General features: G+C 37.4%; 1 protein-coding gene across 5 annotated transcripts in view; it reads right to left on the reverse strand.

Moving 5' to 3' along the window:
- Positions 1-17,897, reverse strand: part of UVRAG (UV radiation resistance associated) — a 97,652-nt gene that overhangs the window by 31,656 nt on the left and 48,099 nt on the right. For all 5 annotated transcript variants that reach the window (XM_030042685.2, XM_030042684.2, XM_030042686.1 and 2 more), the window contains 2 exons: positions 16,489-16,654; positions 845-923 (listed from right to left, as the gene is read on the reverse strand). In XM_030042685.2, coding sequence (XP_029898545.1) covers positions 845-923; positions 16,489-16,654 — 245 coding nt within the window. The remainder of the gene's footprint in view (positions 1-844; positions 924-16,488; positions 16,655-17,897) is intronic.

The following is a 17,897-nucleotide window of genomic DNA, read 5'->3' on the forward strand; positions in this document are numbered from 1 at the left end:
TAATAAGTGATTATGTGATTAAAGAGAAGCAAGACAGATTTGGATTAGATGTCAGAAAAGACTTTAATGGCCAAGACAGTCAAGCATTGGAACTAAGTAGTACTTAGATCACAGGCTCTCCTTCAGGGAAAATTATACACACATCTACCAGGGATAGCGTATGAGCCGCTGACCCTGCCCTAGGACTAGGCAATCGTCTAAATGGCCTCCCCAGGTCCCTTTCAGACCAGCTTTTTGAACATTTTCTGAATTCCATACCAAGTGTGTTAGCAGCAGGTATTAGTACCATCTCAAATACAAGCTTGTGAACTTGCAAACTCTCATGCATTTGCCAAAGTAAAGGATGATTTTTAAAATACATTAAGAGCAAGGAAGTAAGGGTGATTGGAGAACTTTTTAATATAAAGTCATACATTTGCAAGACTTCCGATTTTCCAGCTTGTGTGTTTTCTTATCATACGTATAGAGGTAGAATACTAGTTAAAGTAATAATACAGCAAAATTAAAGACACAGCAATGAGAATGACATGAATGGATCTTCAAGTATGACAGGATAAAAATAACAGAAAACATTTGCAATTTTCAAAACAGTGTGTATAGACTATTTGAAAATGAAAAGATTCATTATTAGCTGGCAAGCCTTTCTCTAAGCACCATGCAAGAAAATCTCAAGCACAAAGCTGTAAGTTAAGTGAAAACAATGACTTGAAGAAAACCCCCACTAGTTCAGATGTTTGCCATAGAGAATAGCATCACAAGACAGTAGATGTACACTCATGGCATACTGACACCAAGCAGATAGTAGATATAAATAAAAAAAATTTTAAAATCTCAGTGTACTAACCTGTGCTATATTTTTGTTGAGAAGATACACTCCATATTCAAACTGAAGCTTCTCCCCTCCTTTTGGATATAAAGGAAATCTGATGGGAAAGAAAAAAAGGCAAAAAAAAAAAAGCATGTGAGATGAAATTATTCAGATGCTTAAGTAAACTTTAAAAAGCCACAGACTCCTTTTCTGAGAAGGTAAACCTTTAAAAAGTCTCCCTTGCTGACTTCTCCCAGGAACCCTTCTCCACAGGATGTACTTAGGAACCCTCTGCAACTCCAGTCAATCAGCCTTTTAAAAACTGATGTCAAAATTCAGCTAACGAATTAAATTTTCTAAAGCATTTTAGGTTTTTAAAAGATGCTTTATGACTCTCCCAGTGCTGCAACATTCCTCTCACTAAGTGAAGCATATTTTAAGAAGCATACAGCATAATACCAGATCCCACGTTATCTCTTTGTATTCAGCCATTCGCATTTGGTTAGCTCATTTCCAAATAGAAATAATCTTTGAAGAAAGGTGTTCTCTTGTGATTGTTATTTTGTGATTGAAAGAGCACAAATCTCTTCACATACAGGAGACATTTGCAGGCTCACTTACCATCACACCAGAGCAACGCTCAGAGAATATAAGTGATTCCTTTCCTTTCAACAAGCTTCACACGTGCACCAAAGGCTCGAGTCAGTTACAGCATCATAGGTCACACCAGCCCTTGCAAATATTATATTCCTAATGTTTATTTCTCCTATTTAATAAATAAAGCATTTTTCACAATTTTAAATACCTAAATGCAGCAAATAGCTTATAGGAAAGTAGCACAGCTTACTTCGGTCTTAACTGCTGTATGAGATCAGAGAACCAAAACTTCAGTCCCTAGAGTATTGAAACTGTTTGACAGTCTGCATCAAAGAATATAAATTTATGTGTATGTTCTAGAAAACTTTGCTTAAGTGAAGCAAATCTCATAAACAGTTTTAATATTTGTACACTGCATTTCTTAGGACTGTCTTTTGACTCTTCCTTACCACTAGAAGTTATGAGGTCATCGTGGTCAATACAGTAATCTCAGTACAATCTAGATTTTATGTTTATGGGAACTACACCATGAAACGAGCTTTTGCCTTTTCAAGAACTGTATGCTCTGTAGCTCCTAATCAAGATGCTGAGCGTATTATCTGCACAAAACCCACATTACATCAGAAACCAAAGTCTTTCTCAAATGTAAGATAACAAATACAGTAGATCAATATCTACTAGAAACAACACACATTCTAGAGGGGTGATTACGGAAAGTGTATTTTATCATCAATCAGCCCCACAGTAGAGTACATTTGCAACTTTTAAGGAGAATTATATAGCACCATTAAAGCTAAAGGTTAACAGGTCATGATCACAGCAGATCAAATATTAAGATGTCAGCTTCAAGTTTTATGCTACTTTCAAAATCACTAGGTCACTTCAAGTTGAGGAATATAAAAATCACCGTGAATAGTATATATCTAGCTCACCTTGCTTAATAGATCTATAAATCCAACTAGTTCCCCATGTAAGAAAATAAAACCTTTCAAAATGAACACATGCTGCAAAAATTCCACGACGCATTATCCTAAGTGTAAAATACAAATCAAAAGGAGTTCATTTCCATATCTACAATTACACTACCCAAATAGAGCAGGATTTAGATTTAAAAGGATACCTTTACAATTAACAGTATAAAACTAACTCAAGCTTGACAATAAAAGCACCATTAGGAACACAAGCCATGTTTCACTGGAAGATAGTATTTCATTAAGTCACTAGTAATGGGAACCATGTATTTGATTATTAGACACAGAGCTTTTCGATACATACAGTATAGAAGAGAGGATAAAAACTGTTTTACAGTGCTCGCTACCATCTCCCACACAGTTTTTCTAAGTGGTAAAGATTAAGCTTTTTCTGTTTATCACGTTGGTCCTGCTTCTTTGCTAATATTCACACTTTTGTCCTCTAACTTCCACTAATTAATCCTGAAAGACTCTGAACTACATACATCCTCGTGTCAGCTTTCATAACAATCATTTACATGAAAGTCTTGAAAAATGTCAGTGGATGTCTTTGTGCATGCACATTTATGACTCAGAGAAAAATATTACCAACTTTCACATCTCTCTCTTTGTGTGTTATCTTGCTTGCCCATTAAGCCTGGTCACAAGCAATAAACTTAAAGGAGAGGAACCACGACATTTTATACAGTGCTTCATTGAGTATAATTGAATGCAACTTTAACTGCTGGCTCCCTATGTGAAATTCTTCTTGCCTGCTCCTTAGAAAAGCACGACTGTAAGCTAAATCTCTCACTTTGGCATGCTGCAAAAAGTTTAAGTCTGCTGTATAAGGTTTTAGTTATACTTGCTCAAAAAATACATTTGAAAACTACTATTTTAGTATTTTTATAATCACGAAGCACTCAATAAAATGCAAAATGGCATCCGCCTGCCCATTCTACTCCAACATGTACCTTCCTTGTTTCCATTCTTGCTGATACATTTGGGAAAAAAATCATTAAGCTCTTTTAAAGCAGAACAGAGATATTTACTCTAGGATGACAAATTCAAAGGAGTAAGTGTGATATGTTTAGTGGAAAGAAGAAAAAAATCAAGCTACAGGTGTCTGTTGTGTAATCACCAGAAGACATCATCTGAGAGAAGTTACCAAGTAGTAGGAAACTTGTTCTGAGTACATTCAGAAGGTGAGCTCTCGTCCTCCTCAGATCAGTACACTTACACACTGTGAGGAAACCATACACCTACCATGCTAGCAGGCAGTAATTATGAACAAAACAGCTTCTGCTCAGTGAGGTTCAAAGTGTGCCCTTGTAAAAATATCTTGATATTTATCTTGTGACTATGGAATATTACTTTTTAATAGTGTGTAGACGTCTTAAAACACAGCCCTAATACACCCTGAGTTTACAGTAGATATTCTATTTCTGTATATAGAGCGCACTGCTCAGCTGGCATACAGCAGTAATAACTTTAACAGTGACTCATAAAGAAGATCTTAGTTCAGAGAACATTAACTTGATGCAAGAAAAAAACACAGCATTTAGTAACTTATAACAGGTTAACCCCATTTGGAGTTGTTTCTGCACCTCATGTTTCCACCGTACTCAAGGCTATTCTTGCTTCCCTGCAGACATCTGATACATCAGCAATGATAAGAGCCTGTGCTGGTGAAAAGCACAAGGAAGAGTAGTGATAAAGGGAGGAACAAGCTAGCAGGCACGTGGAAAGGCAGCTGTAGGATCTATGACAATTGTGCCAAAGATGCTGAAATTAAACAAGTCCCACTTTGAATTCAGAAGGTGGAGAACACTGTGTGAGAGTGATCCAAACTGCACACCAGACTGATTTTAACCAGATGGTCAATATGTGCCTTTAAGATCTAAGATAACATAAAGAGGATTCTCAATCTTAAAAGCTTATGTTTGTTTTGGAAGTTTTATGTTTTGCTTATTCAATCCTGAAGGACTGTGACAAATGCAAAGTTTTTATTAATTTCTTTGAGTCATGTGTTCTCTTTTATAGGACTCACTGGGATACAAGTCAGTTGACCAGTGTTACCCAGCTGTACCACGCTGCAGGAACAGAGACAAATCCATAATAAACTGCAAAACATACACATGCATGACATCTTTAGACACATAGCTCACCTCCCCTTTCATGGCATGTTACTTTGGACAAAAGTTAATTCTTCTACTTGTGATACCACAATGACAGAATAGTTTCTTCTGTAGTGAACCAGAACAATATCATGCTTACAGCCTCAAAGCACACATGAGACTTATACTAACACTAATATGTTCAAGACCCAAGTTTTCCCAGTCTCAGAAGAAGAGGTTTTGATTGCCATTTCTCATGGACAACAGTAAAAAAAAGTTAAAAAATTAAAAATAATCATAGAACCAGTTACAAGGCACTTCTAACCATCTCTGAATAATTTCATTTTAGCAGAGCTTAGAATAGAGATGGCAACTCATCTGCTCCCACTGTACCTCTCTCCCATCTCTCCTGCTTGGAGGGTTCCCAAGAATAAGCACCTCCTCTCCACCTGCAATCTTAATTCCAACAAGTCAACATCAACCGCTTTATTTCAACCTATCCCCTATTAATTACTGCCACACTTCCTAAGCAGACGTCAGCTGCTGGATAAAGAACTCTTCAGCTTAAACCTCATCCAAGAAAAACTGGCATGGAAGTTGGAAGGGAGCACATTACTAACAGCTAAGTCAAGAAACTCTCCTCTTCCATTGAAGACACCTAATATTCAAATAGGATACTATTCTTAGCACTGAAATCCTGTGTTTAACACAACTGGGTGCCACCAACCATGAGCAGTTCTAAGAACAAAGAACGGGTTTTTGAAGTACATAAGGCAACTGATTTTCAGTCTATTTGCACATAAGGAGGTTTTAGTGATAGGCAATGAGTAAGCAAACAAGCATGAGCAGGTCAAGGCTTAGAGTACTGCTGATCTACATAACCAAATATATCTACGTAAGAAACTCAAATGAGACCGACAAATCAAAGCGTGCACTCAAGTATCAGAATACAGATTAGTGCAAGCCTAAAAGGAAGAATCTCTAATTTCCTTGTAAACTGCCCAGGTAAACAGGGGTGGAAAAGCAAGAAACCCCAGCTAAAAGGAGTGGCTAAATGAAGTGTCAACATCAGTGTGATTTTATGCTGTAGACTCCATGTGAAAGTTTCTAGGGTACTAAGCCTCATTTCACAACTCCTTGGGGAGGGTTTAAAGTAAAAAAGCGAGGCAAAGGTTATGTGCTTTGTTCACAGTTACTCTGATGGGGAAAAGTAACCTCAAGTCAGCCTTTTAAATAAAAAACAGGGTTGAAAGTCTACCTATTGTCCAACTTGAAACTACAGAACCAGCACCCTACCATCAACAACGGAATTAAATTTTGAGTTCTTCAGGGATCTCACAACACTTTATGAATGCTAACTTTTAAAATAGTCAGTTTGAACATTTGCATAAGAAATACCATTCTGATGAGTATCAACCTTACAGGCATCCAACTACATCATCAACAGGACTGTTAAGGAGCTGTTACTCTGGAGTTAGTCTTTAACGAGCTTTTTTTTCCTAACGTGGTATTTAGTCAAGTAGAACACATCTTAGACATAACAAACACACATACCTCTAAGAAACTGAAAAGCAAAGTATAATCTTACTGCAGTAAATCACATTTTTAAGGGTACAAAGACTGTGGACAGGGTACTAAATTGTCAACTCTGGTTTAAAAGTCTTTCTAGAAAAGAAAAGAAACTCAAGATACACATTTCCAGTCAATATACAAAACTAATGGTGGTTGGTAGCCATTGTTTCCACTCCAGCTGAGTCATTAAGATGCAAACAGCTAAACAGAAATATCAGTATTAAACCAAGGCAAATTTCATTTTTCAGTTCAAGATGTATTCTTGAATGTGTCTAAACACATTTGTGGTCTGGGGGCAGTACAGGATGAGCAAATAGGAGTTTCAATGAACGCCTTTGCCAGCTGAACCTGTCTACAGGCCTGAAGACATTTCTGCTGGAAGTGGACTGTGACTCTACGACATCTCTGCAGCAATCTCGTCCAAGAGCTTCGCAGCATGCCCCATGAGACCACCAGCCATCACTCTATGTTGCTGAAACTACCTGTTCATCCAGATACAAGCAGACCATCTTATAATCATAAAGCTACAGGCACAAAGAAGTCTAATGTACCGTCTCTAAGGCAAGTTCAAACTGCCCTGTATTCTCAGCTATGGTAACACTTCCCTCTAGATAAACTTCATCCTTCCTTGGGGTAAGAAGATTGTCTCAATTACTTTCCAGTGTTGATTTCAGTCTTATTTTCTACGACTCAAGGCATAACAAAGGAGATTATGCTTATGCGCTGATGACAGCAAGTCTGAGAAATTTCACGGGTAGATGAAAAGCCTCTTGCAAGGATGTTTCTTTTTCATATTTGCAGTTTAAGGTGAGATGCCTACAGTTTGGATCAGTCATGTTTGGTGGGGTTTTTTTCCTTATAAAAAGTATTAGTTACTACTTAATAAAAGAAAGGGGTTTGACCCATCTCTTACTGATTTTTTTTAATATAGGGACTAAACCGTTGGTTTTGGTAAGACAGCATGGGCAGGAAGCTTGCTACTACAGTGTCTCCAACCAAAACTGCTCACTAATACTGATGTATTTAAAAACCAGAAAACTGACTACAGAAAAAAGGTCTTTTAAAGATTGCTTATATTGCCCACAGATACTGATTCTGGAAAACAAGAGGTATGTTTCAAAGCTAAAAATGTGATTAGCCTAATTTCAATGTTTTAAGCATTAGACCACCCTTCTTACAGCTCATAAATAAATTGTGCTAAATATTCTATCCTAACCACTAAGAACTCTTCTTCCACCTTTTTCAGCTGATCTTAGGCAAGTACTTATCAGCCATCAAGATCTCATTTAATTTTATATCCTCAGCTAATCTTTAGCTGCTTTACATAGTAACTTCAGTGTTTGATGAACATGCAGTAAATCACCCCAAGATTCTTGGTTCAGTCAGATGGTAACTGTTAAGAAAAGCTGAAAGAATCCTTATTCCATACATTTATTTCAGACCTCAAGTATCTCTTATGAATTCAAGTCCAAATACATTTACTGTTGTGTTCTGTGATTTATGAACTCCTCCGTATCCAGAAAAATCACATATGTACCAATATATTGGTGGCCAATTTTTATTGTCTATAACCGCCTGTCTTTAATACAAACTATTTTTAAAGCTTAAGAAATTGCTTCATTTTTAACTGCTTTCACCTGCTTCTACTTTGGTATTACACCATATGTTTTAGATCTTTTATTCTCTCTTCTGTTCAGACTTCTGCCATATCCCAAATTATATTAAAGTCTCAAAGTTTAATCTCTACTTCAGAAAGCTCTTTAGGGAAGAAGTCAGTAAAATAATGATTTTTACACATCACATCTAACTGTTTCCACAGGCTGAAGTGTGGCACAATTGAAATAGCATATTACATCCCATTTGGCAAATGTAAGTAAAATTCCAAATCTAGTTTGGAACTGTGTTAGATAACCTTAATTTTCAAAGTGACGAAAAAGTTCAAGGACTGGTAATATTTGTAGCTTTGCAAGCTAAATTAACAGCAAGGACATTTATGTTTCAAGAACAAATAATTATAACTGAAGATCAGAAAATTAGTCCACCAACTAAACGAAGCCGATACCACTGCATTTTCACATCACCATATTTGCAGTACCTTTGATACTTCCTGCCCAACTGCAGCCACTGGAGAACAAACTTGACATGGCTTTTTCCTTCACTTCTTATTTTCAAGGACAGTAAGCAGAATGACTGCAGGGAGATTCCTGTAGACCAGACTTGGCAGAATGCAGCTGAAACCCAATTATTCACTATTATACAGATAAAGAACCGATGTAATTTCTGTGACTGTAACAGTTACTGGTGTGATAGCAGAGTCATCCATCAGATCTAGGGAACAACTGTGCCTCACACAAGACTACCAAAAAATATGGCCATTTAGAAAATGATTAATTTCAAGCTTAAGCCCATGGATAGGACACCCTATACAACGATAGAACTAAATAGCCCAATCCAGATACAACAGTGAGCTGAAAAAGTCACAAGTTCTTGCTTGATATGACTGAACTATGAGGAGTGTACAAGAACAAGGTTTAAATATTTACTGAAGTTTGAGTTATTTCAACCTCACCCCCTTTTGGGGGTCTGCAAGAGTGGCAGGCAAAGGAGGAAGGAGCTGGTGCTTTCCCTCCAGCCTCACCACATCCTGTTTGCTCGTTGTAAAGGAATGTTGTATCCAGAGAAGAAAGCTTGTGTTATTGAAAAGTGCTGGGACTTTTCTGAACCAGAAGAAAGCAAACCTTGAAAGCCTTTTAAGTGAGAAGGACTAGCACTGTTCAGCCAGCTCACCTGAAATCTCTATTCCCCAGGACACTTCGGGTCAAGTATTAGGAAAAGTAGGCTGCTGAAGAGCCACAGCCACCAAAATACCCAGCACTTCCAACCTCTTAGCACTCCACCAGAAGACCAAGGCACAAGAAGCTTTGGTTGCACAGCTTCAAAACCTGTTTCCTTCTCAGATAAGCTGCTCCATGGTTACATCAGCTTCAGACCAGAGACCGGCACAGATCTTAAGTAGCAGACCCAAGCAACTGAGTGCTTGTTGGAAGGAACACAACTAAAACACAACACTGTGAAACTGCCGTCACCACCAGACTTCTCAATTATAGAAATACAACACAGAGCACTTCAGATCCTTTTTAGATCAAGCTACCAGTTGATGGTGGAGGCCACAAACTGACCTTAGGGTGACTACTAGCCTACCAGGAACAGCTAACTAGCCTGCTAACTATCAGCATGATTGTAAAAGTTTTAAGCAAAAAAGTTAAGATCCCCACCTGGTGAGCAACGCTGACATCAAACGAAAAGGCAGAAAAAAAAGGATTACAAGTGTGCACTTTGCTTTGTTAGAGATGAGATTAAGACATGAATATGAATCACAAGTGTATTCAGATTTGATTACTATATGGGGTTTAGTTTCTACTTGAGAGAAAAAGCTACACTTGTAAAACAAACTTGATGACAAAAATACAGACTGCCAAGGGAAAAAAGCATATCCTCATTCAAGCTTTACACGATACAAAGATAATTAGTTTACTGGGAAAACATAACATTGGCAGTTTAACTTTATGAAATGTATTTTCAAAATGCCTATCTGAATAGCTCAACAAGAAGATAATCGAAAGCAGAAGAACTGCCATCTTTCTATTAAGAAGTGTAACTGCTGTGACCTTGCTCTTGGAGAATGTACAATAGCTTCAATATGTACAGGCTGTATACAGGAAAAGAAAGGAAAGACCCAGATTATGAAAGTCAGGCAGTTCTCGATAAGACAGTCACAAATTTATACAAGAGGGTATCATTACACTACTTCAGCAAATAATGCTTTCAAACACCTCAAAAACACAGCTAGCAATCCACGGAACAAGCAACACTGATAGCTTTTTGTATATTGTGCATTTCTGTGATACATTTCAGCTTGAATGCAAGGGCTTGCTACACACAAGCCATGATGGATATCACAACGCAAGGACTATCTGAAAGGACAGAGCAGACAAACTCGCTATCAGAACTTTAAATCTCCCTGCCACTGAAGGATCATTTTTAACTAGAGGACACTTTATACAGGTCAAGTCCCCGCTTATTGAAAAATGAAGTAATGTTTTGAAAAATAATCTCATCAGGAGTATAGTGTTCCAATGGGAGTAAATTAAGACTAGCATGTCTTCACAGAAACATTTCTCAGCTGTAGATGTCTGGAGTCAGTGGTCTCATCTACTGCAGTAAACAAAATCTGCTTTCTCAGACTGGCCAGGAGCATGTAAAAGCTTCTAGTTCCCAGAAACAGTGTTAACAGTATCTAAATTTATTAAAGAACACCTGATCTAATTCTTAATCTACACACAGTAATATTTGCTGACCCAAGAAGGCAAAAGCATTATTTTGGTGATCAAGAATAAAATAAGCCAGGATTCTAGCTAAATATCCTCAAGAATGTGGAACGTAAAAATACAGTTCAGGATAAGTTCACGGCAAAAAGCATTCTTTGAGCAATACAGTTGAACACTTAACACACACTCAATCTACCACAAAGAATCAACTTTACTTTGACAGATATTAGATTTCTCAACAAACCATCTCCCTCCATCTGATTTAAGTTTGCCAAGATTTCTTCCCAAAGCTGCCATTTTATTATCTCAGCCGAAGTACCAAATATGATTAAAGACTTCTCGATTGAGTTGGGAGATGTTAATGTCAGTGAAAAGTCATTCTTTACTTGCTTGTGTCATGATTTTTCAGATTGCTTTATTGCAAGTACCTTATATGTTACCAAGCACAAAGCAATAACCACCTTCAGTTACACTAAGTCTATTAGAGCTGAAACTCTGATTTTCCCATTCTTCAAAACAGGAGCAAGGCCACAGTAGCGAGGACCACTTCTAGACTATGCTCATTCAACAAGCAGTTTCCAAATGCTCCAAAATTATCCACATGCCTGTTCAGCAACACTTATCTACTTCTTTGCAAATCCAGCTTGTCACACGTAAAAGAAATGAAAGACAACACACTGAGAAAGGTAATCTGGAAGCAGTCTTGTAGCAGAACTGGCTTTGATACAACCTTTGCTCTACTCGCAGGCCTGAGAAATGAAACTTTTTACATCAGAACTTATGCTGTTAGTAACTCATATGGCATGACAACACCATGCGAACCACGCACAATATAATGGAAGTTTTCTTTATCAGTGCAAACAAGTATGTCTAAAAATACAACACCAACATATCAAATTAACTGCTTGAACATGTGTGGATTAAAAGTACATCTGGCCTGACTTACTCTTAACTTTTCCACTTCTCTGAAATTTGGCTCCCTAAACTAATTAAAAGCATCCCAAACTGGGGTAAACCAACCTGCTGGTGTGAATTCAAGACTCAATCAACAAGCCATGCAGATACGTTAACATTCACCACACACAGTGCTGCAGCCCTTTGGGCCTGCACTTGCATGTCAGCTTTAGCTGTAGAGAAGCTGCATGAGGATAAACCCACTCGTGGCACTACATCCTTAAGGAATCCAGAAGTATTCTGAAGATCCAACAAGGGCAGCTGCATTTCATGCTTGATGCGCTCTTCAGTTGCTACAAGACTGCCTCATCCCAGTTCTTTATTATTCATACCTTTGTACTTCCCACATGGGCTACAGCAATGAAATGAAACTGGCCTTTAAGTTTTCAGCACCCAGAGAATTACGGCTAGTTTTGAGCACTGCAGTGCTGCTGTGATATAAGAGGTTGGATGCACCCAGACTTTGTTTCCAGATCAAGTCTGATGCCAGCAGATCTTCACAACCCTGGCTCAAAACAGCTACTTCTAGAACCCCTACCTAAATCAAACATCAAGACAAAAACTGACTAATAAGTACAATCTTCTGGCATGCTTGAAGTTCTCAATAACGATGAAGCTGAGCTCCAGAAAATGCCAATTTTGAGGTATAACTCCACATCACAGAAATAGTTTCCAGGAAATTATTTCAGGATCAGACCTATCGCTTTTAGCTGCAAACACAGCATACAATTTTGATCCCGTTTTCTATGAGGACACAGTAGTGCAATAGACAGTCATTTCCTATGTTTAGTGACAACAGAAGGTGTTCAGACAGGACAAGTAGCATAATTTAGAAAGCCATGGCAGTATGCTCAATTTCACTCCTCCTTAGGCCATTCCATACAACTGTTTGGTTCCTGAGGTACATAAAAGTCATAAAACATAACTGCAAAGATGTCAGATGCCTCTGAATGCAGATGACCAAGACCGCATCACAGCTGTTTGTGTATTCTTTGGCCTGTTGGCATCTGTCAAGCAGAGTGGAAGAAAATACCTTAAATCTTCCTATAAACTATAAAATGCTAAGGAAACCTTTACAGTAGTTTAGTGTTATCTCAGATCAGTTAATGCCAAATATTCCTGCAAAAAATACACCAGATTAGATCAGGCTTCTTCCATGACTGTCTAGGGCTTGTTTGGGGTTTTTTATTTTATTTTTAAACTTATATATATTTTGACCTTTATAACTTTAAGTGGCAATAAGTTCAATATTTAAACATACAACACAAGAAAAAAAATAGCACTTCTTCAAGATCAGACACCTCTGAAATGCCTGTATGTGCTCCAGTAGCTAGCTATGCTTGAAAATGATGATGCTCTTTTTGCCTTTTAAATACAAAGTCTTTTTAGATCGTGCACTCTACCCCTTCATTTTTTTTTCCCTAATCTGAAATATGACTTTGAGGTGGTTACTTTCTTACTACAACTAGTTTTCTAATCCTCCCTTAACACATTTTGGTGGGAAGAAGGTGTAGCATAAGCCAGAACAGACTGCATGTACTATTTGATTTCTCTTACTACAGAGAAACAATGTTAGCAAAGCTATTTCTTGAAACCATTCTCATTTCCAAATTAACTAGCAGGGAAGTAAGAGTTCTTGAAAATCTTTTAAAAGACACAGTATGAATGAGAATGCAAAAATACAACAGAAATAAATTTCTCCAAATGTGCATTTCACTTGTCCAAACACACATAGGGCACCAGAAAGGTGATTAAACTCCAAAGAACATTATTTTTCTTAGGGGAGTATACATATTTCTAAGCTGTCTAACGTGATTTGATTAAACAAGTATTCTACTCTTAAATATTCAGCAGGCAGGTTGTAGAAGTGTCATGTGAAGTCTCAGTTATAAAAAGTAGCAACCAAGCATAGCTTTGAGTCAACAGAGATGCCAAAAGACTCCCAAACAGATGGCATAAGTGTGCTTTACTGTACTCTCTTTAATACTAACAAGGAGACTGATATGGTTTCAAAAGATTCAGTAGCTTCCAGCCAGCAAAATGCAGGCGTTTACTTTGCGAGATGTTTAGCTTGTATCAGAACTGGAAGAAGAGAACTGAAGACTATATAAGAAAATACTACAACAATTGCAGCAACACCAACACAGGCAATTTCACAAAGTATGTCTCAATCCAGACATAACAATCCTTATTTTGCTCTAAACTGGAAGTTATTCTTTATTTAAAAATCTGGGAGCAGACTAACAGAAGCATTAAATGCAGTGCTTGACAGACAGTGTCAGAACGTATCATAGTTTAATCTCAGCATTCTTACTATGTTTATGAGAGTGCAATGAAGTGCTAGGTTTCAGTTCTGCAAGAACAGTGCCAAAGAATTTAGGTGGTTTATTCAGGAAACATGTTTGTTTGTCACTGGAGAGAGGAACATGCTGCTGTCCTAAGTAGCTTAAGTTTGGGAGTTATATATCCATTATTTGCTTTGAAATCTTTCAGACTACAGAACTTTTGAGGAATGGTACTCTTTCTTCCTACATATTCGGTACACTCTGGCAATGTTGAAAGGGACCACTGAAAAACTGCATTAATGAGATATTTAGTGACAATCGTATTCTTGTCTTACCTTGGTGGTTCAGAAAGTCATAAAAGTAGATTTATAGGAGAAAACTTACAGCCTTTTAGTAGTACCAAAATTATTTCATGGAATACAAGGAGGGAACAGTTAGGGAATATATTATAAACACTAGTATCTCTACAATTACAAAGCTGACCATATATTGTATGCTACCAGCAGGTATTCTATACCTCATTCTACCTTCAGTAATGGGGCCAGACAAGTGCTAAGTTCTCACCACAGTCTCCTACTTCTTTTGTACACTCTTACGTTCCAATGTAACAGTAATTGCAGCAGACAAAATTGAATACTTCTACAAGAACCTTGAGATTTAAGTGAACTGGATCATCCAAGTAAACAAATCTGAAGCAGACAGAGTGTTTCCCAAACATAACTTACATTCTCAAAGCTCTCAAAATATTTAACCAGCTTATTATAAGGGCTTTAAAAAGCTGGTAAAGAAACTTGAAAGTGAAGTAACACATTTATACAGTATAACATTAAAACCAAACACATGTACTTATGAAATTGCTCTCGAGTGAAAACATCAGCTATTCCCCCAACGTACGATTTTTAGAAGCTCTTAATATAAATCTCAGGGCAACCCTGCAGTCCAAAAAAAAATAAAAATACAAAGCCAAGTAAAATGTTTAACCTAGTCAATAATCATGATGCTATGTGTTATAGTAAAGATTAAGTATAGAGAAAACCTCACTGTAATTACTCAACAGTTTATGTTGGAGTTTGAAAAGCTGCTAAAGGACAGGTGACTGAAATAAAGAAATTTAATAACGCCTGTTAATTGCTATGTTCAATTCAGTTAGGAGTAGGTGAGAAACATGAGCTATTAGTTCAGAAAGAAAACTGCAAGTTAAGACATTTGAGGTTTTCTATAGCAACCAAAATCCTTTGAGAGTTGGTAGGATTGACTCTCCAATAGCTGGGAAGAGAAGATCCCAGGCAGGAGCTAATCCTGAAAAAATCTTGCAGAACACAGGTAAATGGCCCAACAGGGATTCATATACTTAGCTAAACTTTCTCCTTTTCAGAAATCTATTGTGAAATAAAGTATTAAGTCATGAGGATTTGGAAGGCTATAGCCTGAAGAACTAAACCTTCCAATCTGTCTCAGACAACAGGAAATTGTTTTAATCTTTATACACCCACACACAGGCAGCTCTACTCCTCAGAAATTTATTTTCCAGATATAAACGTTCTAGTTTGCTACCCTTCTGAAAGTGATGTACAGGAAGGACTATGATCATATGCTTAGAGAACTAAACTGAAGCAAAACAGATTAATGTTCTATTAAGTTACCCAGGAAGCGTTTGGACAAGTTATTATGGTATCAAAACTAATTTGCAAGACATAATTATACAGTCATATTTTATTGTGTCGAAACAGGAAGACCTCAGTGAGTTTAACTCTTAAGGCAAGTTACGTCTGCTGTCCTGGCAAAAGTCACTGAGTTTCAAAGAGAAATCAGACACTTCCAAGCATCCCAGTCCTGTCAACTATGCACAGTAAGACCCTTCCATCTTGATTTGGACTATTAGGAATTAGTGTTAAAATATTATAAGACTTTGGTTGCATGCTTCCAAAGAGAAGAGGTTTTTTTACAGCGTTCATGTCAATAGAGACAACTACTTTCCACAAATTCATGTCCCCTCAGTCATTTCCTTTGCTCCCTTTTCAAACCTCGCATATGGAAAAACAAAGTTACTGGTGCTGCAAGCCTGACTCTGCAGCCATCCATACATGCACAGGATCAGAGCCGAGCAGCTGGCCTCCCACAGCTGGTCAGTATTGCATTCCTTTTGAGTTCTGCGGTTGCAGGCTACAAAGTGCAGCTTAACCAATAATTGCCACTATTTTCATATTAGAGCACACAGGTGCAAAGACAGTGGGAAAATAGGCAAAGTGCCAAATGCAGGAGAAGGCATTCAGGGAGTAAATTTAAGGGCAGCAAGATAGTTTCCTAGTAGCACAACAATAACAATAGCGTAGCTATGTGTTGAAAGACGACGATTACAGAACAAATGAAAAACTCTTCACTGAATATTGATTTATAGTAGGTAACAGTTTACAGTGCTCTTTTTCAATTGATTAAAATCCTCTGCATTAAAGCAAGCTATTTATTTTCTCATGTTTATCAACCACTACTCCAGTACTGGCAGTAACTCCTCAGTGAAGCTACATTTGTTATCTGCAGCTTTTTCCCACAACCAGTGGCAAAACATGAAAGGCAAGTTCTCCAATCAGCAGCCAAAATGTACCTATAAGACACACTATTTAAGTTCTTCTAGCATTATTAGAAGCCAAATCAATAGTATATGTGTGCCTGGAATGACAAAGCTGAACGAGTCTAGTAGATCACAGAATTCCAACACGATAAACTCAAACAACTGTCCCCCAGCTACTGAAAGCAGTAACAAATCACTTCAAACTCTGTGTCACTTCAGACTACCCAAAACCGTTCAAGGTTTTTTTGTTGTTGTTGTTGATTTGTTGCTTCGAAGAAAGTACATAAGCATATTTACGACATACTTACTCTCGCTCTTTCTCCGTCAGTTTGTCATTGATATTATCTTTGATTGTGGACCGGGAGCCCTTGTGAATTATAGGATACCTGAGTGGCACTTGCAAGAAGTAGGATATCATTGAAACCAAGTGAGCAGTGTAGCCCAGGGCAACAGCAATGCTTCCATCATCTTTTGCTGTCAACAGCAACAAAAAAAAAAAAAAAAAAAAAAAAAAAAAAAAAAAAAATCCATTATTTAATCAACTGGATCTCACTGCAGGCTCAGCACAAGTTCATCCTTATTGCTTAGAGAATGATATAATTAATGAAGCTATCAGAAGTTATAACTTAAGAACAGGTGCAAGTCTGCAATAAATTTAGACTGCTTTACAATTGTTTGCGGTGCACTATATTTGCCTCTTTCATTAAAGGGCAATGTAAAATGGGTGATGGCTTGTTCTCCATCCAATTTTACACTTTCAAAGCTAAAAGTTACTCTTGTCAACGTTTGGCTGGGTGTGGGAGGGTAAAGAAGAGATGGGAAAAGTGAAACAAAAATCCCAAGACAAAATTCAAGTCTTAAACTTTCTGCATTTCTCTAGATGTAGCTGACATGTATGACTGGGGTCAGGGAAAAGCTGCATTCCTCCATAACTTTATTCATTACTGAGATCAGTTGGAGAGACATCGACCCCAGGGTATGAACTCTGTTCTCTGCCAATAACTAGAAGAACTTAAGATTAACCCATTGTTTTAAAGTATAATTTTCAATTTGACATTTAAGGTTTCAACCTTAAAGCTTCACCTGCCGGGAATACACACAGGTCTTGCGATTCAAATTACATCCTTTAGCCACGTAAGCCCTTTTCCTTTCCGTTTTCTCTATTTTTCTTCTTTGTAAGTGAACACACCAATACAAACAACATGACAGAGTCAGCCCTTCTGAGGCACAAGGGAGTCCCATGAAATCAACTAAACAGAGGACCTTCGAAGAAAGCTTATAATGATGTTCAACGACAACTATGAAATCATACTGAGCTCTATTAGAGCACAACACGGTACATGGATTTAAAAGTTACACCCCTTTCAAAAAGATTTTGTAAAAAGTGTTCAACATTTGCAGCAAAACAGGCTTTTTAGGGAATAAATTTTTTGATACTTCAGATGTCTGATTTTTTTTTTTTTAAATATTATCTACCAAGAGTCGGAAAAAAAGATACAAGTCAGACAGCTGGTTTCAAATTTAACTGCATATTTCACTAAGTTGAATGCTTAGTACTTCTTCCTCATAATACAATATTTCTAGACACTTTGATAAAGAATTAATAATTCTTTTGTAAGGAATTAATACCCGTAAACTGAAAATGGGCCAAAAGGTGCATGCCACTGATTTCTCAAGAACTACTAAAATGAGTTCATGACCACATTTAGTGCAATCA

The sequence above is a fragment of the Aquila chrysaetos genome, chromosome 19 (assembly GCF_900496995.4).
Source record: "Aquila chrysaetos chrysaetos chromosome 19, bAquChr1.4, whole genome shotgun sequence".
NCBI lineage: Eukaryota > Metazoa > Chordata > Aves > Accipitriformes > Accipitridae > Aquila > Aquila chrysaetos.